Source organism: Maylandia zebra, linkage group LG5, assembly GCF_041146795.1.
Source record: "Maylandia zebra isolate NMK-2024a linkage group LG5, Mzebra_GT3a, whole genome shotgun sequence".
Taxonomy (NCBI): Eukaryota; Metazoa; Chordata; class Actinopteri; order Cichliformes; family Cichlidae; genus Maylandia; species Maylandia zebra.
In genome coordinates, this window is record NC_135171.1 from 23,248,945 (window position 1) to 23,270,514 (window position 21,570).

Sequence of the window (21,570 nt, forward strand, 5' to 3'; positions counted from 1 at the left end):
CCTGGTAAAATAAATGTTAAAATGTAGGTTTAAACCCAACAATATAGTTCTTCAAGTTAAAACAAAACACTATTTTTGGATTATTTTTTTCTCTATGGGGAGTGTGTTTGCCTGTCATGAAGTCCCTACACACTACTATAGAATAAATAGTGGACACACAAACATCCTGATGACTGAACTGTGACGATTTTCATCAGATCCTCGCAAAATTATTTCAAATATGTCATTTCAAATTTTAGAAGCTGCAGTCACATTTAATAGTTGGGACAGCCGTCTTTGCATTTGAGTGGATGGCAGATCAACCCTGCATGCAGCATACAGACAGCGATCTGACCCAGCTACCCACTGGACTGTGTGTATTAGAGGAGAGAAAGAGGGAGGAGAGAGGAGAAAAAAAGAGATAAGGCTGAGATAAGGATGAAGATAACACGGGGAGAGTGTGCAAGAGATAGGAATGAGGGCAGAGAGAGGTGGGGAGGTGTAAAGCATGAACCATTTGAGATATGAAAATGGAAGGGGGCAGTAATAAGAACAAGCTGCAGAGACAAAGGAGAGCAGCGTGAGAGAAAGACAGTCAGTGAGAGGAGAGGGAAAGATGGGAGGGAGTGTTGGAGAAGAGATGAAGTATGGAGAGATGGTGACTCACTCCAGTGGTGGTAAAGCTCTGATTTATTCTCTCTGTCTTTTCTGGGTCATATACTGTGGGTGTATGAGGGTCTCTGTTAGCCACTTGGAGCAGAGGCTTAAGCAACTTTAGCTTTAATACTGACTTCTCCTCTTACAAACACTGTAAACTGCAAATGTCACAAGTCAAAAAAAATCCTAAAAGGAGACTAAAAATAGCTAAACCTTGTGACCTGGCCTGCAAACCAGCACATAGAACGAGCAAATATAATACATAAATATTAACAAATTTAACAATCGCAACTAGTTGTGTCAATAAATGAAATAACAAAAAAAAAAAAAACTGAACCTAAGATTTTAGATTTCAAACCCCAGCATCTGGCCAAAGTTCAGGTAGTGGGTTGCAAAATAATAATTATAGTAAACTAGAACTAACATAAATAACAGTTTTGGTATCTGGTTGACAAAAACTAAGTGGTAACATTTCTGTTAAAAACTGTCAGCCAACCAATTCTCCTGGTGTGAATTTTGGTTATGATCATTTCCCTTTCAATCAATGACTTACAAACTGAAATATTTTCATAACAACCATAGTCATACCAAACGTGAAATAGACACACATGCAGAAGCTGCATTACTGCATGCAGAAATTGCAGTACCAGCACGGGCAGATAATATATTTAAAGTTAAAAGTCGGTAGTGAGTAAAAAACATAAAGTATATTCCAGAGTTTTTAATTTCCGGAACTGATTAAACTAGTTGGCTCCCAGTCCACCCATGGACAGGGTGGACCAGCATGCCTATTACACGCTTTGTCCTGATATCCTGATGGACTGCATCAACTACATCGCTTGCAGAGGATCTCATTATGGTAGTGCCAGCATTCTGTCAAGGTTTAGCAAAGAATCCACCATTGTCCTTTTACCATTTACATACAGAGCATTTATCATTTAACTTGAAAACTTACCCAATCACCACAATGACGAAATCCAGCATGTTCCAACCGTTTCTCACATACGCATTCTGGTGCATCACCAAGCCATAAGCGATAATCTTCAGAAAGGTCTCAATTGTGAAAATGATGAGGAAGGCATACTCAACTGTTTCCTGCAGATACACAAAAAGGCAAAGAAAGAAAAAAAAAAAACCGAAAACATGAGCAAGGTATTAATACAGACAGTGTTTTGGAGATTCAACACACACAGGTACAGGAATAGGTGCAAAAGACACAGTGCCTATGAAAGGATAAATTAAGCTCTATTTTACTGGTGAGCAACAAGAAAACGACTTTTTGTCGAAGCAAAAATATTTATAAATATTTTACAATTAAATGTAAAAAATTAAGTTGTTTTAACTACTACTACTAATACAGTAAATCTATAATTTACAAGAACAATGTGCCTCCAAAGCAATATTCTCGTCAACTTTCATTGATCAGTAGGCACTGAACTGATACATCAGGACACAAAAATAACCCAGGTTTGCAGAAATGACAATACACAATACAGTTACACTATAGGAAACAATATACAAACAGACCAGATTGCTGTGCAGTTTGTCACAACCCCACATTGATTTTACTGACATTTAAAAAGCAAAAGGCCAAAAAAGGTAAACACTCATTCATAGCGTACTTCCAAAGCACTGAACAATGATGTTCCACCCTAAGATCAGAAATACTGACACGGTGCACAAGAAAAGACAGAAACGAAAGATAAGGACATCAATGTTAGTGTAAATTGTCTTTTTTCTTTTTAGATGTATCTTCTAAATTTTGATTACTGGTTTGCAAACATTTCAACGCTCGATGACAGAGTGCGTCATTGCCTGCAGGACAACCTTCCTCAACACTGCCTGAATGTCTTTGATGGACTTCCTATTAAAGGGAACTTTGTGTACAACAACAGCTATTAGAAAAATATCAGAGAGAGAAGAGTCAGAAGGCCAAGAAAAAGTGACCTCCAAAGGGAAACTGAAACTCCTGATTTGCCTGCAACATAGATATGTAGACATCAAGTTTCACAGCTTCTAAGTGTTGGTAATACTAGTCAGTGTATGAAGTGGACATTGTGTGGCTGCCTGTTCACAGCCATTCAGTGACCAAACACAGTGATTAACTTTTCTTGTAACAACTTGGACAACTTTTGTATGTGGAATCAACATAAATCCCATGGAAATGGCATCTCCTGTGTAAGCTTCACCTATAATCCTGAAAACATTTCAGTGCCTGGAATGTATCTTTGAATATGCAAAATTAAAATAAAATTGTGACCACTGTGTACCACTAAAAAAGGGCAAATCTACAAAAGAGCCAGTAAGAGCCATGCTAAAATGGTTAAAACCAATTGACTAGTTTGGAATGAAAGGCATGAATGTATCAGAGAGCTATAGAGGTTAAAAAAAGGGACAAACACTCTCTGAACAAAATCTGTGTTTTTAGAGGGTATATACAGATTAGAACGAGTGATGTAACTCAGCAGTGCGCCTTTCTCCGGTTGTTTCAAAGGCAGAGAGAACACAGGAACATTAAGCCATCAGGTTGAGGTCAACTGGGAGTGGATCTGACAACAGAGGCGGGCAAAGGTAGTATGTGCATTTAAGACAGTGAGATGTTTGTGAAAATGGGGGTGAACACACTAAAAGGTGACATAGCACCATTTAGAAGAGTCCTCGCACCTTTTGCTAAGATGTGAAATCAGAAAGAAGCTCTTTGCATTTTTCAAGCTTGGCAGGTCAGCATAAACTGCACAAAGGCTGGCATTCAAAATATCTGCCAATCAGTACAGCAAGCACTAAATGTATCACAGGCAGGAATTTAACCTTAAACACACTGCGGAAAAATGCATGCATGCACACATACTGTAATATACATAATAACCTCGTCTGCCTGAGGGAGTCTTTAATCCCTTTTCTGTGCTCCTTTTCACGATAAATGCAGGGGTACTGTGGGCTGCAGGGCTCGTTTTCCCAACAGTTTACTGCAGATTGTGAGAAGCACTTAGCCCAGAATAAGAGACATGGGTGTCTTTGTTACTGAAGTAAAAGGTTGAGTTAAGCTTACGGCCGCTGCCTCTATGACAGAGCACGCTGAGGCCACAGGGAGCAGAGAGAACAGAACGATTCATGTGAGGATGGAAGGAAAGTGACAGAGAGACAACTGAACAATTTTAGAGGCAGCAAACAGAGAGGCGGTCTCTTGCATTTTTCTGTTGTTGGTTAGCAAAAACATATAAATAAAAGTCAAATCATATGCTTTAAAGCAGCCAACACACTTATGCATATATGTGTGTGTGTGTGTGTGTGTGTGTGTGTGTGTGTGTGTGTGTGTGTGTCTATATATATATATATATATATATATATATATATATATATATATATATATATATATATATATATATATATATACATACATATGGATAGATATGGATAGATATAGATATATCTATAGATAGATCACTAGCAATTTAGCAATGACTGTGAAAGCATGTTAAATATAATAGCAAATGATAACCGTTCCCTTTCAATTAACCAGCAATTTATTCATTCATCAGCAACGGTGGCAGAAATAGAAAGAGGGAGAGAGAGACAATAAGAGAAAGAGAGCAAGGAAAGAGGCCTTTGGGGATGACCATAAATATCTCTGACTCATCTTATTGTGCTGTAAAGACACTTACTGTAGCATGTTTCCTCGTCTAATACAGTTTATGAACGATATATGTAGTTAATAGTTTACATCACTGCCATCCTCTTAGGTATATCACGACACATAAAGCACATGTGCTTACACATGCTTACTTTGCATATTTAGACTCAAAAATGCACCGTAACGGCAAAAGCAATAAACTTAGAGTAGGATACTACACGATATAACACAAGTTCCTCCTCAAGCCCCACAGCAACAACCCCAACTGGCCTTTCTCTGCCACAGGGTAAGTGTTCGTGTCTACAGGCACAGCTCACTTCATCTCACAGAGCTCACTTCACCATATGACATATGATGCTAACCCACTGAACCATGCATTCTTCTACATAACACGCCATATGACTGAGCCAGGCGGACAGCAGTAATGTGAACCTAGTAACAGTTCAGATTGGCCTGTCCGCAATGCTCATGAGCTGCAATTTAGCTTTCTCTAGACTTCACACAGAAATGACAAAATTCTAGATTTACAAAATTAAAGACATAAAGCTTGTTGTGTAATTTTGTCTATGCTGTTAAAACACTGTGGCTTAATATTTAAATCTGAAATTGCTCTTGAATGAATACATAGTTTTAACAAAGCAGCCTAGCAACCAATCAACATGCATCATTTTGCAAGAAGATAGATAGAAATACCCCTCTAACTTCTGTCTCTGGTTTAAACAGACAGAGCTTATAGACCATTAGCTTGGTTTCGAGACTGCACAGAAGGTGAAATATTAATAACAGTAATCTTTATATACCCTAGAAACCTGCCATACTACCCCTAAAAGTAGGGCTGGGCCATATCATACCGTTCATGGTAATACCGGTATAATGTTGGCCAACGACAAGAAAATGAAATATTGCGATAGAATATGGGTAAAACGCGCATGCCCAGTGGCTTTGTTTTCATACGCACATGGCGAAAAAGGCACGGCGGTGACGGAGAATGACAAGGGCGAAAGCGAATCGTTGAATGAAACGGATGAACCAGAATTGGTTTGTAAAAATGCTGCAACTTCAGTGGTGTAGAACTGGTTTAGCTTTCGTCCGTCAGATACACAACAAAGCACTATTTTTGGTAGAGCATGCTAGCGGGCCGTCATTATTACCGTGTTTTTTGGTAAATACGGCACACTTAAAATCAAACCTTTGATTTTTCTGAAAATCGACAGTGCCCCTTATAATCCCGTGTGCCTTATGTTTGGATTCTGGTTGTGTTTACTGACCTCGAAACGATTTTATGTACACGGCGCTCAAAAATCTGTCAAATGTTTTAGTACGACTTTGCTAAGCTACGAAGCCGCACCGCTTGATGGATTGTCGGAGCATTACGGCTATCGTAGGCAGGAGCCTCGCGGAGTGATACATACGGTGCTTCAACGTAATATTACCATACTGTGTGTGTATAAGCTCTTTTTAAGTTTTGTGGATATTATACATGGTTATGCTGAGGATATGTCGGCCAATTTCCACTGGAAATGCCTTTTGGTTAAACTGTCAGCAAGGAATTTGCATTTGCACTGTTACGTTTTTATACAACTTTGAGCTTGTTTAAGTGAAAATACATTGATGGGGTTTTTTTTTTTTGCAATAATAAAATTGTGGAGTTGTAAAGTATTTTGTCTAGTGTCAATTATATCGTCAGTTATATCGTTATCGCAAATTTTCAAATCTATATCGTGATAAATAAAAGCCAAGTTTGTTAGCTTATCAATTTTCAACTTACATATCATGCCATGTGAGCAGTTCAGAAATGTTTTAATTTATCTTTAATATGCAGATAAGTACCAATCTCTTACTCTCATTAAAAATATAAACTTTCTCGTTCACAAAATCTTTCCTGTTGTTGATGTTTCCTGATGTTCCTTCAAAAATAGGTATAACCACCACAAAAAAGGTAATTACAGAATGTCAAGCTAAAAGATACACCAATCGCTCAGCCCTTTTTCAGCATGTCCGTTCAACTGGTCGATCTCACATAAGTCTCATTATGAGCTGGTCCGTTTCATGCATCCACAACCAGTGTTGGTCAAGTTACTTAAAAAAGTAATCAGTAACTAATTACTGATTACTTCCTACAAAAAGTAATCCCGTTACTTCACTGATTACTTATTTTCAAAAGTAATTAATTACTTAGTTACTTAGTTACATGGTTACTTTTTAAAAACACGATTTACAGCCTGAATAGGTGATAAAGCGATAGATCTTTCAGCCTAAGTCTACTTTTTCTACATAATCCATCATACAAAATGTAATCAAATGGAAACGTCTCTTTTTAAAACTTTAAACTTTAAATCTTTTAACTTTATGCATCAAGCAAAAACTTAATTATATGCAACATTCTCTGACTGGAAGAAATTAGTTTAACATTTAAACCTATTTTCTGCACATTCCAGCACATAAAATAAAATATTTTTTTGTGTTTACACTCTTTCAAATAGATGCAAGTAAAACACAGCAGAAAATAAATAAAGTCAAAGACTAGCGGTCCAGTTGCTCTATTTTCACCTGTAAAGCAGGAGTGAGGTAGGCGGAGGTTTACCCTGGTGCAGGTGTGCCGCAGCGGTCAGTTGAAGAATCCGCGAGTTTCTCTGTGAATTTCCCATTACGTCGTAGCTACTCGGTGCTTGCTCGGAAGTTTAGGGGGTTTTTTTGCTGTAAAAAGCAGTTTTCTTCCCACGCACAACGGACACTAATATTTTTGTCACTTTTTATGGAATCAAACTCAAAGTAAGGTCAGTACTTCCACGCTTTAAACGCTGCACGCTCATACTCTCTCCCCACTCGATATATTATCCATTGTTGATCTGCACACAGCTGTTGTCACGAACGTCGCACTCGCTTACGTCACTGTCATGAGACATTCTCGCAAAAAAAATCACGGTTTTAGTAACGCAGTAACGCAGCGTTCCTACGGGAAAGTAATGGTAATCTAATTACCATTTTTGCAATAGTAATCCCTTACATTACTCATTACTTGAAAAAGGTAATCAGATTACAGTAACGCGTTTCACGTTACTGCCCATCTCTGTCCACAACACAACACAGCGCAGCAGCACAGACAAAAAAAAAAAATTGCACGCTGACTCACGCGCAGCCACACAGTAACATGTTTTGAGCTTGGAACCCTTCACCGTGAGTAACAACACAAACTTCACTAAAGTAAAGTACACGGAGACCACCACAAAAATATTCATAACAACAAATCAGATCAGACTGTTACACTTCACCTACCTAGCTTAACATGAACATTTAAAGAAGCTAACAAAGGACAAGCAGCTAAAGTGATCCAGAGTTCAGAGCTAGCCAGGCACGGGCCAGCAGCCTCAGTATGAGCCTTGGTATGAGCAACAGATCAAAACAATTAAAGGAAAAATTACAGAGATGACCGAAACACAGAAAACAGTTATTGTCCTGTTATCTGGTGACATTATAAACATTATGGAAAATACTCAAGTACCTATTGTCACAACCTGAGACCTCATGGTTAATCTTGGGTTTGACCAGAAGACAGTTAATTTCTTAATGCACTACATGACCACAGCAACTTCTGGTGCAGACCTAACCTACTCTGGAGCAGGTTAGAGATGAACAGGCACAAAATCTCAGCCTACTAACTGATCAGTTATTCAGATTCTTAAACTGAAAAATAAAAGCTGAAAATGTTTTACCCGCATCTAAATATTAACTAAATGAAATAAGAATCGCAATTCATCAGATTCCCCTATGTCTTAATCATAGAGCTGTTATACTAAGAAGTCTGCCCACTTACACAGTCAGCATTTTTGCCAGTTTTCTGTCCCGACTTTAAATAGACTAGATTTTTTTATTATAGTCTTTTACAGTCTTACTGACCAAAGCACTTAAAGTGCTCACACATTTATACAGAGCTTTTAATACCTTTATTCTAACGCACTGATATTCTTCAACCTCATTGGTGTTAGACTGTATTATGTGTTTAACTGCTTGATATTGTTGTAATGCTGCAGTTTTACTTTTCTTCTAAAATGTTTGCCAACACCACCCCATTGGCTTCATACTGCAGCGTTCGGCAGGAGAGTCAAGACCGCTGAGGAGGAACACACAAACCACATCATCAAGACGAAGGCTAATAAGTTAGGAGTCAGGAACATAAGACTGGAATAAAAATATATCAAAAATAAATCAGGAATCTCCACAAAGATGATGACATAAACCAGGGTTAAACTTTTTTATTGCATTAAACTTTAAACCTCTAGATGTGTTGAAAATGGTCACAATTAGACTGAAAATATGTGCAGGTTCCTCTGACATAACATGTGCAGTGCACATTTAATTTGCTGTTTGCTCTGTTTTCATAAGTACCTGATTGTCTCTACTGTATACGTACCTGTAGGAATATCTGAGTATGAGACAGCGAGCCCACAGATGGAAATCAGAGTATAAATATGCATGTTTGAGTCCATGTTTGAGTGTATGTCATATGTAGAACAATATAGGGTATACACACTCCGTCCAAATATAAATTCCACAGTTACCAGCTATGGGACAGTTTGAGAGCAGATATCTCTCGAATCTTAAAGAAACATTACAGTGTCATTACGGATCTGATTCTGCACTGAGTAGACATACACTCTCACTCTCCCGCTATCGCCCTCCCCCACGCCCTCTACATCTCTCTTTCCTTCCCCTGTCTGTATAGATCAGTCAGTGCCATCCAGCCAAGCCGGGGGGGGGGGGGGGGGGGGGGGGGGGGGGGGGGGTGAGGGCAGCCAATATTTAGTGCTTTTTCACCGCCTACTCCTGCAGGTTTTCACAGTAAATATCTGTGCTTGAGTGTGCAGTCTATATTGGGATGGCTGTTCAAGTGTTTATCAGGTACATCTTTTAATAAGACAGTAATCAGATTACCGGTTAGTCATATGTTTAGTAAACTGGAATATTTGTAATATGGTATTCATATACTTTTCTCAGATATTGTAGCATTTTCAGTAATTCTTAACTACTGATTACAAATACAAGAATAACAAAAGTAGGAATGCAACAAATTGAAATCTGGCAACTACTCTAAGAAATACCATAATGCACTGCGCATCTGCCCTGTGCTCTCTTTTGTATTTGTTCATGTGTTTGTATGTACAGCACATAAATGTGTCTTTTTGTGTAGCTTATGTGTGCGTATCTGAAGTACTGTGGGGGCGGGCAGGAGTTGCGTGTGAGATGTGGATGTCACTCAGCCAAGGAAAACACTACTGTACAGGTCATCTTACCCACACTGCTAAAATGAATGTCTCAACAAAGAAAAAAAGGAAACATAATAATATATACACATATTTGTTGCATAAGAGATAAGTGATAGCTTTTCCCTAAAGCTACATAGTCGACACACAGCTGAGCAGCGATGTAGCTGCTGAATAAAACTGTTGTCATTTCCTCATTTGAAAATGCTGCTGTTGTCAGAGATCAGGTAGTTTGTCTCGCCACAGTTACAGCTCAGTGGAGGGGAAAAAACAGGATTGAGTTTTTACACTACAGCAGTTATCTACAATACCACATGACCTGTACAGAGCAACAATGCTTCTGACAGGAAACAACACAAAACAACCTAGGAAAACATGGGAGATGCAAACTTGACAAAGAGGTACACAGATGCATATACAGTGTATACACTGCCAGAACTATAGCACTCACTGAATGAGACCCAGGTCAAAGTAATCAACAACAGGTGGACACAATCAGGGGAGGTCAGACAGGAAGCAAAACTAACACATCAGAGGAAGGAAAACTATCTTTCAAAATAAAACAGAAAAAATGCCAAAAGACATGGCACATAAACTACTGACACATAACACGTGAACACAGAGAAACCAAGACATGAACAAGGAAATAAGACAAAGGATAATGCAAATGGAAACCAGAACTAAGACTTACATTATACTATAGACAAGGCCCCAAAACAGGAATCCAACATTCACAAAAATCATCACCAAAATCTAAACTTCATATATTAGAACAACCAAATATAAAGAGTCCAAAACTGACAAACATACATGTAAAATTTTTACGACAAAATCCAGGGACGACAACATATTTTATATGAAAATGTTGTTTTAACTGAAATAAAACCACAAACACTCATTTTCAACAGAGAGGTCATGAAGGTTTTCTTGGATCTCATGAATCTTATGAAGGGTTGGTATAAGGTTTGTCAGTGTAACATGCAAATAGAAATTCAAATACATCACATTATATTTCTAATCATCATCTATCATCAACAGCAAATCAACAAACGCTTAGGACAGCAAACAAAAAATGGCAACTTCTCTTTTTCCTCATGCAATCTTGATGAAAATATTTTTATAAGAAATGATTCCGCGTCTATAGAAAAAAAAACAGAATTTCTTCCTAAAACAGTTTTCCCCTTTAAGAAGGCCTGTTTGATGCACAGCCTTTGCACATGCTCGGCTGTTGTACATTATCATGGCTGCACAGTCACACAGCATTTGCACAAAGCTAGCATAGCTCTGCCTCTCTCCATCTCTACCTCAATTACACACACACAAACACACACACAGACAAACACACTCTCGCACTTAGGCACATGTGCAAAACTACACATTCAAGATAACAAGCAGGGACAGAGCTAGTGTGAGCCACAAATGAGCAGCTACGTTAAGTGACTAAACACATACTTCTACAATCATCTCTATGGGAGTCCACGGTCCAGGCGTTACTGCTTGTGCCAGCCATTACACACACACACATACGCACACAAAGAGAGAAAACCAACTGCTTCATTTACATTTACACTCTTCTATAACACAACATGCCACTAAAGCACTGACATGTGAACCTTGGCAGCACTTCCTATACAATACTTGTCATCTGCTCCCTCAGCTCCCTCCAAAAGCTTAGGGATAGTGGGACCTTTTACACCTCCAAGCCCACGTTGGCACTTTTTGTGTTAAATTATAATTGTGAACAGCATATGGTCTATAAAGACACATGGTGACCATAACTTTTTTTTTAAATTGGCCACTTCATTCTTTTGCTGAGACATACCATAAAGACCACTGCGTATATAAAGTGGAAATAGTGTATATTGTATATTTTTGCTGATAATAACAAAGGCAAGCTGTACACATCATAAACCACCAGTACTACTGAAGTGGAGTTTGAACCTAAGTGCAATGATTATGTTCAACACACTAATGAAAGTGTTGGTGTAAAATATTCAAAACATTATCTCTAAAATCTCCAGCCGTGTAAAAACATTTTTAAAAGTGAGACTGACAATAATCCAGACATGTTCAAATTATAATTAGTTGTGAAAACTTTGCTGTGCTGTGCCTCAGATTTGACAGGAAGCACTGAATGCCTCTCAGTGGTTCGTTGTCACTCTGAAAAACTTGATGATTGTGATCAGTCAGCAGGCATTTGGCTTTGGGTCACAAGTTTGGCACCTTGATAGTTGTTGGTACGTATTTACATCAGAACTGATGATGACGCTGATAGTTGCTCATTTTCTAGTACACAATAGGCACATTTCATGCCTAGGACAGAGTCCCATGCATGTTAACTTCACATGTAATAGCCTCTCTTCTTTTAGTTCCTGTAAACATGTTGCTCATTGTGTGACATATCTATGTGATTTTAGTAGAGTTGGCATTGCACTGTGTTGTAACTGACTGAATGTAAGCTTAGGGGGATACATGGTGGTGGATTTGTGTGATTAGTTATTCTGTAGTATATTTGAAGCCATATATGGCATCAGTTTATACCATTACCATTATACCATATCAAACTTATACCATTTATTTGTATTTTAAAAATTGTGGCACAGTAAATTGTAACAGCATCCAAAGGGAAACTGGTCAGAATTGATCATTCTCTGCTGGCATCCAAATGACCTCGTTGTTGGTTGAAGACTGACTCTTTACATGTTAGTGTCCTTTTGTCCCCAGTAAAATAAATAGCTCTGCAGCTCCAGAGTTACGCAATTACAGGGATATGGGCACAGACACTACCTGATACCAGACGCAATTCACTGCATGTTGCCTGACAAAGGATAAGATGTATGAATCATATTCACCGTGAAAAGGTCATTGTTTTGCTCAGCTACCTTCAGCAGGAGCTGCCTGTGGTGTTGAGACTCAGATAGATAAGTCAGAAATGACCTTAAAGCAAAGGCAGGAGGGTCACAGACTATTTGTCTGTCCCTTGGACAAGGTGGGTGTGGAGGAGACGCAGTCACGTGTAGGGTGGGTTACGTGTACATTTCTTATTACTGAAGTGAAATGACTAAACAAAGAAGAGCAGTCAGAGAGCAAACTAAGCAAGAGATTAATGAAAATATGACTATAAGGTCCTGACAAGGGTTTGTGGTCTCACGGTGCATGTGTGTATTTGTGTGCTGGCTACATCCTGTTACTCACTTGTGCCTCCTGGTGGTAGCTAGACCCCAATCTTATGCCCTCTGTTCCGCCTGAGGAGAAAATTGCTTTCTATTTATAATGAGCTGCTGCATTTAACCAAGCCTTACTAACAAGATGGGCAGACTCAGGCTATAAAGGCCTCTGTGACTTTGCAGCAATGTAATGTTCCAAGTCAAGCAGCTCTGCAGCACCTACATACTGTGCACACAGTGTAAAATGCACAGACTGAGTATTTTATCTTGTGATTTCAACAGAACATGCAGGGACTGTCCTGAATATAGTTTACACATCCACACATCTACACAGCAGCGTATTGCATGCTGGTTTTAGTGTCTCTGTGCTTTGTAAGTGAATTAAAACCTGCATGCTATCGCAGCTTTCGGATATCATTTGTTCCGTGCTTTACACATCAGCCTCTGAGCACAGCAACTCAGGTTTCATATCAGTCCACCTGTGAGGCTGCAGAGCAGAGTAGTGTGAAATGGCAATCTTCACTCCAGCCTTACCTGCTGGCTGCTACAACAAAACCAGCTCAGCGTTTTTCTCTCTAGTGCTCCTCCTGTGACTACAGCGTGAGTTCTGTAGAACAACCAAGGCCAAGCTGGCACACCTGCCCTATAAAGATTTCTATTGTTCGAGCGATGCTGAAAAGGAAAAGATTGCATTATTTGCCCTCTAGTATTTGATTATATGCTGCCTCTGCAGAATTAAACCAAAAGCCTGTGCAAGCAAGAGGAAGCTGTGTGTAGCACTGGGCAATAATCAGTGTAACCGCTGTAAGCAAAAAAAAAAAAACTATATAGTGTACTAAAAAAGCCTCTGTATGAATTCAATACAGAGTAGGTTAGAGTTATACGTCTAAAAAGTTAAAGCTCTAACTGTAAAAATTACTGAAAGCACACCAATACATGATAAATCTATTCATATCTACTCATCAGCCCATCGTCTCATCTCTGCTTAATGGCCTTGTTCATGAAGCATGAGAGCCACATAAATGTACTATTCAGTCCTGGATCCTGACAGGCACTGAGGTTTTTCGTTAATTCTTAATGGGTGCATTCATAAATCCAATTTGACACTCCTATGTAAACCACTAGAAGACGGTGAGCAAGTTCAGACAACAAACATAAAGAAGTAAGACACATACAATAACTGCTATGTGGCAAATAGTATCCCTCCTAATAAGTGAAGGTATTTGGTAACCATTTAACTCAACATTTAAAAGGTTCCCAGACTTTGCTGCCAAACTAATTCATATCTGAACAGACATATATGTAAATTCAGACACTTTGAACTGATTAAAATGCCACCATGATGCTCACAGTGCATTAAGGTGCATTTGTAAAAAGATCTAAGCTATAGACACTATACAAAGTTACTGGTACAAAATAAGCAAGCAGCCACACAGTCCATTAACAGTTTGAAGCTAGACACATATTAGTAAGTGGCATCTGTCCCTGAAAGCTGTTTGGTTCAACAGCCATCTAATGCACAATGAAGCTCTCATTCATTTGCATGTAGTTTATCTCAATGCTCAAATAAAACTCAAATGTATGGTCTGTCATTAAAGCATTTTCCTACTACAGATATTCTATGATATAAAGGCAGACAAACACACACAAATTAAATCACAAAAAGCCTTTTGTATCATTATTCACAATGCAAAAGAATGACAATAGTTTTCAAATAAAATATGTTTTCATATTCAGAGAAGAGGAACTAAGTATTACTTATTTCTAGACTCTTTTTCTGTATTTTCTTTTACAACAGTTTCATCTAGTTGTCACCATTACGATTCTAATAGACCACTTTTGGATTTCACTCCAAGCTGAACTTGACAGCATATGGTAGATAATACTGTATCAGGCACTGTAACGTCCCAGATGGCCCACTTTTCTCTGATGTAGCAGTGCTGTGTAAACAAACACCCCGAGGTCACCCTCCAGGAGGTCAAACTGGGACGCAGCACACCTTTCTAAAGTAGACCAACTCACTTTTAACCAGAGCTGTAGCTTATCTTTCACAGCACGTTCAGCAACATAACAGTCAGAGGAGTCATTTAGAGCAAGCCAATAACCTTTCACTCACATGTTTCTGCTCATAAATAGAGCCTTCAAATCCTTTCATGTCTTCATACTCACTCGACACGCCACTCAAAACACACTAAACACTATCAAACTCTGTTCATGCGAGCATCGCAGATTCTATGCATCTGTTTGGCCTTTGAAGAATCCACTTATCCTCAGCTGTGGAACAATGCTTACAACAACTACGCCCCCCATAATTCATCATACAGACATAAATGCACAAGGTGCAAAGAGTGGTGCAATGACGATAAAATTCTAAAAATAGAACGCTGAATAAAACCTGAAAACGATGACATGATAAAGCACCGTGAGAATGGGTGTCTAAGTATTTCTCTCCTAAGCACGGCAGATGCTAAATAATAAAGCTACTGTATACACAGAAAACACTGTCTCTATGCAGTGTCCTGCTGTTACTGCAAAACCTCTGGTATCTTCATCTCAGAAGAATGATATTATCAATCTATATACTTAAAGAGGATTATAAAGCAACAACACGTTTGATAATGTGTCGTGAAACAGCTTAATGATAATATAATCTGATGAAAGCTAACCAGACAAGAAGAGTACAGCATACACTGCACTCGACAATCTTCCTTCAGTTTCATCACAAATACAGCAAAAATAATATTTTTTATATTCCTTACTAATTATCCAATCATTAAGAAGACAGTAAGAAGTTGACATTCTTAGTTGATATTGTTACTATGTGGAGCAATGTGTATGTAGCAGACACCAACAGATACAAACTACTCACCAGGTCATGGTTAGTGGAGTTGGAATCGTCTTCAGGGAAAGGGATATAAACAGCTAAGGCCATACAGTTGGCAAAAATAGCAATTAATATAAAGATATCAAATGGCCTGAGAGAGGAAGTTAAGGAAAATGATGACAGAGAGATGAAGCAATAAATTATATGGATAAAAACTGCACATTTGAACTTCTGTATTTTTTTGAAATCGTGTATCTAACAAAATACTTACTGAAATACTTCACTTATACAGTAGAATACAGAGCTTTGTTTCATGAATCTTAGCTCTCATTTATTTTTATTTGTTTTTATGTATTTGTCATTTAATGTTTTGATTTGGTTTTTATAATAATGCAAATTTTACCCCTTTTTCAAGTTTATATAATTTGCACTGATGACGCCACACATGCGTACACATGCATATAACGTGACTGAAAAAGGCAAAAAAGTTGAAAAAACTGGTAAAAATATCTATGATGGAAAATAATGGAAAAGAAAGAAAAACGCTTGCATCTAAAAAACAACTGCAATCCCAACAGAGGGTTTGTGACAAGCTACACTGATCTAATGAAATGCTGAACCGTGCCAGATTTTTATGACTAAAATTTTTAAAACAGTGGGAAAAGCATTCACCTCCATTATGTCCTCCATTACAGTAAGCACTGACATATTTTACTCTAGCTTTCCATTTTCATTTTCAAATCCTGAAAGGTTAAATTTAAGCTTCTTGTCATTCAAAAATGTAATAAAAAAGGAAAAACGACCCTATTCCAACAACATTTGAGAAAGAAATGCCATTTGTGCCGTGCTGTTGCACGTAGTCCATGCAGAGCAATTTGGGACACCTGATATGGCTACAGCTGCATTTCCTAAAGTGTACTGGTAGTCAATCCCCAGAGACTTTTTTTTCAACAAACATAAAAAGAGGGCTTATGAATATATCTCTGTGATTCATGTTGAGCAATCTACTTTATAACATCTGACGGCTTTTGTGATAGAAGCATCTGTTCCAGCAAAAACACCACCACAGCTGTGCTGTGCCAGGGTTCAGTTGCTTCGTCTATAAAGCTCACCCGTAATGACATGGTAATGTTCACTCTGTCTTTATTGGAGAGACATGCTTCAAATAGCACATAAGCTACATTGCGCCTACCTAAAATACATATATATATATATTTATCAGCATTTAAGATAATATAGAAACTTCTTTTCCTGTGACTTTAAGTGTATTCGTTTTCCATCAGAATCAATAAACTAGAAAAACTGAATTCAAAGCTTTACTAAACACAAAAATGCTCCAAAATAAGCAGACAATATGTAAACCATGAGAAATTTAATCTGTTTACCATTTAGTTAACCTAAGTCTACATTTAGTGGCAGTCATCAATAATCATTACTTAATTATCGTAGCTAAGATCCAAGAGTTGTAGACACCAAAAATGATCAGTTTTCATTGATCAGGAAAAAGATCAGCAGAAATTTGTTTCCCTATCAAGGGTCATAAAAAATTTAAAGCTGCCTGTCGCAGTTTCTCACGCATACAAACATATTTTCAAACATTTTTGTGTTTCTGTGCTACAGTGACCCAAAATCCTGCACTATCCTGTTCATATGAAGAGAAACAAAGACTTTGCTACTTTGCAGCCATACTGCTTCTATCTGAGATGTTATTTTACAATTTCAATGATCATCAAATTATTTAGAGTTCTGAATGATACATCCAATTATTAATGGCTATTAGATAACTCGATGTAATACGTAATTACATGTGTTACATAAAGCTCTAAACACCAAAATTTCACAGTTTCCTCCTTTGCCCATATCTACTCTTTTATCAGCCTTTATCTTTTGTCCAATCTAAACACAAGCATGCACATGCACCATTTTAAAGGATACTTCCACTCCACCAGGCTGATGCAGGCCCTGCGTATAGGGTTGTTGAGGTTGAGACAGAACAGAGCCCTCGGTGGCCTACTGTTGGCGTTACTGCCCTGTTTCTTGCTTTTGGCATACTGCTGCCGCTTCTTCTGTGCCAACGCACCTACCGGGATGGTAGAGGATGTTGGGGCAGGTGGAGCGGGGGGAGCAGGTGGTGCCGTGGGAGCCGGTGCTGGGGCTGAGGCCGGGGCTGGACCCGGAGCAGGGGCGGTCGTTGAGGTGGGAGGGGCTTCTGAGGCGGTAGGGGCTGGGTCTGGGGCAGGCCCGTTGGCGCTCATGGTGCGGGCGTGGCTCTGTGAGGAGCATCCAGCAGCATGGATCTGCCAGGGTAGACCGGGAGACTATAGGAGGGCAGAGTAGTCTGACCAATGAGGTGGCAAGTCACCAGGGTGTCCGACTCTGATGCTGCTGGCATAATTTGCCTCTGAAAAAAATGTGAGAAAGACAGTTTGTTTTTTGTAACAACACAAAGCTCATTACACTGAACCTACCTCAATTGCTGCAAAGGCATCCAGTATGAACAAGTAAAGATTTTAAGGTTCTTTTTCTGGATACAAAACTGTGAATGGCTTTACTTCCTCATATCCATGTTCGCCCTGGGACCTGGAGTCCTGACAGTCTGTTCAACATACATTCAAAGCTCCATTACATTGGACCCTAGATGCTTGAATACACCCTGGACAAAGTGAATGATTTATTTCTGAATGTTGTGAATTATTTTTTTTTGTTGCTATTGTTTTAAAACATTATTGATCGATAGCATTTCCATTAATTCTACTATTTTTATGTTGTTCTCGTCTTCATTTCTCTAATTTTCCCTGCTGTGTAAATAAAACTGGCTTTGCCATGCCTTAACTTTGTTTATATTCAGTACTGACAGTTAGGAATAACCTCTAATCTTTCCGACTAATAATAGTGCTAAATCAGCATACAGTTCTTTCCCTGTCATCTGCTGTGTACTAAACATATATACAACACAGGAGGTGCTCCCAATGGAATTGCAAACAATTGGAGTTTAATGATGTAAAAAAAAAAAGAGCATTAACCATATCGATACATGCCTATAATTAATGTTTGCAACATTATAAGGTCTTATAATTTATGATAGGAATGATAATTAATCTAACAGAGATACCAAAGCACATTCTCAGTGAAACTCTAACCCATTTTTTATTTTCCTCTCTGATAAGCAATCCTGGTTCCACAGTCCTGTGAGTAACTCAAACAGAGAAATTACCTGATCACCTTCAACAAATATAGCAGGCTTTGATTGGCTTTGATGTAACGATCAAAGTCTGGGATTAGTAAATTGCCCCAAATTGTCTAAAAATAACCATATTTCACAAGGGGGGGGGGAAATAAAAGCAACATGCCACAATTCAGAGCTGCCACTCTCAGGCATCACTTGGTCACATCAGCTGTGTAAGTCCTTGAACTGCGAGCAGGCCCGCAGAGGAAGAAACACAAAAAGGTCACACTGCAGTGATGCTCCAAGAAGAACTAATCTTCTTATTGCACACACACACACACAAAAAATGTGATATGTGTATTATTGTAATGCATGGCTCTACACCTCGCTGCAGCGAGACTGGCTGCTTTACGTCTCTTTTTGCACTACGCTCCTGCCATCATGTAGCCAAGGCTAGTGTGCAAGCTCAAAATGAGAACAATGCGTATTAAATGCATAATTTTTCTAGATATTAATTTCACTGCTGCATCGACGTCGTCGACCGTGCGACCGTGATGGAAACAGATACTGACATTTCCATGAGCAATTCGTGACAAAATAACCATCATCGAGCGTCCTCGTGTTTCTCCTTGGACACCACCAAGGTAAGACATGGTCACCCCCCGCCCCCCCAAAAAAAACAAAAAAAACAAAAAAAAACCACAGCGATGTGAAATGACAGGCTGGACTCCGGGCGCTCATAGTGAAAATTGAGCAGCGCACAGCCGTCAGATGGTCCCCGCTGCCCATCAGAAACAGCTGGCAACGTTATTACAACAAACCTCAATCAGCGGTGCTCTCACACTCGGGGCTAATACAGTGGACGGTCCACATGACCAGAAAAGGTATCAGCCTGGTATCAGCCCTGGAGAGCTCTATTCATGTCAATTTACCAGTGGCCGCTATTGTTTATGACAAGGCGACAGATCTGTGAATCTACAGAACAGGACAGCATCGAGAGGAAAGTGGCCTTTAATATCTGCTGTCCTCTGACAATAATAAAATATACATTAAAAAAAAAAACATCATTGCCTGCATGCAGGAAAACGCGGCTATGCTAAGAGGCTAACTTCAGTTTGTGGAGCAGAACCCGCACCACGCTGTGAGCTACCTTTTCTGAAGACTTTATAATTCAGTCGCGGTCCTCTCCGATGGATAGCCGAGTCCGGAGCTTCGGAGGGCGAAAAACGCAGGTCCCGTCTCTAACGGCGCTCTAAAATTCATCAGCTCCGGGAGTGGGAGAGACACGGAGAGGCTGTGCATTAATTAGGCTCTTCCATGGTGATTGTGGAGAGCTGGAGACAGGAGAGTGCGCACCAGACAACAGAGCATCCTCGTCTGCTGCCTGCTTATCGTCACGGAGCCAGTCAACAGTGAAACCAGTGTCCAGCTGAGAGCGAGCTCTCCTCCTCCTGCTTCCGACTCATGGTTCTGCACACTACAGATCGTTGCTGGGTCAAGCGGGCTATCCAGTGACAGCGCCTCTTTAATAAATAATAAATAAATAACAAAGCGACACCTTTCAGTTTTCCTTCCGGATATTGTTGCAGAACATAAACTTATCTTTAAACTAATTACAACCTGTTAACTCCCTCGGAAGGCTGTCTTATGAGAATGTACCACCAAATATGTCTAAAATCCATTTGAAACCCCGAAAATTAAAATGAATAAATAAATAGCAGGACATCAGTCATAAACTGGGTCAGTCATATAATTTACTCGATTAAAACTTGCTGGTGCTCAATAAACTCCCACCCCATGTATGTATACTCCCCTTTCAAGAGTTGAGATCCAATTGAAAAATGACTTGACTTCCGAATATTTAAGCGCTACGCTCATATAAAAAAAAAAAGCATATTAAACCTGAAACTTTAAAATGCCGTCCCTAAAATATATTATAATCAAATCGGAAAGTCAGCTTTGTATAGACAAGATTCTGCAGTGAAAAGCAGTGCATGGGCTCAGGAAATTTGAAAACCACTGCCAGAAACATAGCTTACTGTTCCATCAACAATGGAAGTTTAAACTCTACCATGCTAAAAAAAAAAAAAAAAAAAAAAAAAAAAAAAAAGTGGCAAATATAAACAACATTCATAAATTCTACCACCTTTACATTTAAGATGGACTGAGGCGAGGCGGAAAAACTTTCCTCTGAGCTGACAAACCAAAAATGTGAAATTCCTTTTTGAAAACAAGTCTCACTTGAGTTTCTATAAGCCAGTATTTAAGCAGATACATGGCTGTGTTAGTGTACATGGCAGAGAAAACTTGCACATGCTTAATGACTCTATCAATGCTGAACTACTTATACAAGTTTATGCTGCCATTTTTAGCAGGAAAGGTCTTGCCTATATCAGCAAAGCAATGCTGAACTAGATTCTGCACATACAGTATTCAAAAGTATTCGGCCCCCCATGAACTTTCCCACATTTTGTCACATTACAGCCACAAACATGAATCAATTTTATTGCAATTCCACGTGAAAGACCAATACAAAGTGGCGTACACGTGAGAAGTGGAACGAAAATCATACATGATTCCAAACATTTTTTACAAATAAATAACTGCAAAGTGGGGTGGTGCATAATTATTCAGCCCCCTGAGTCAATACTTTGTAGAACCACCTTTTGCTGCAATTACAGCTGCCAGTCTTTTAGGGTTTGTCTCTGCCAGCTTTGCACATCTAGAGACTGAACTTCTTGCCCGTTCTTCTTTGCAAAACAGCTCCAGCTCAGTCAGATTAGATGGACAGCGTTTGTGAACAGCAGTTTTCAGATCTTGCCACAGATTCTCGATTGGATTTAGATCTGGACTTTGACTGGGCCAGTCTAACACATGGATATGTT

The 21,570-nt window shown here is 39.0% G+C and overlaps 1 protein-coding gene across 9 annotated transcripts in view; it reads right to left on the reverse strand.

Annotated features, from left to right (window-relative positions):
- Positions 1-20,148, reverse strand: part of cacna1da (calcium channel, voltage-dependent, L type, alpha 1D subunit, a) — a 63,697-nt gene extending 43,549 nt beyond the window's left edge. For 8 of the 9 annotated variants that reach the window (XM_014412920.3, XM_076884030.1, XM_014412916.3 and 5 more), the window contains exons 1-4: positions 19,836-20,148; positions 17,455-17,920; positions 15,565-15,670; positions 1,592-1,731 (exon numbers count right to left, since the gene is read on the reverse strand). In XM_014412920.3, coding sequence (XP_014268406.3) covers positions 1,592-1,731; positions 15,565-15,670; positions 17,455-17,774 — 566 coding nt within the window. In that variant the 5' untranslated portion in view covers positions 17,775-17,920; positions 19,836-20,148. The remainder of the gene's footprint in view (positions 1-1,591; positions 1,732-15,564; positions 15,671-17,454; positions 17,921-19,835) is intronic. The other variant, XM_014412922.3, reaches the window with a different exon arrangement.
- Positions 20,149-21,570: the final 1,422 nt, after the last annotated feature.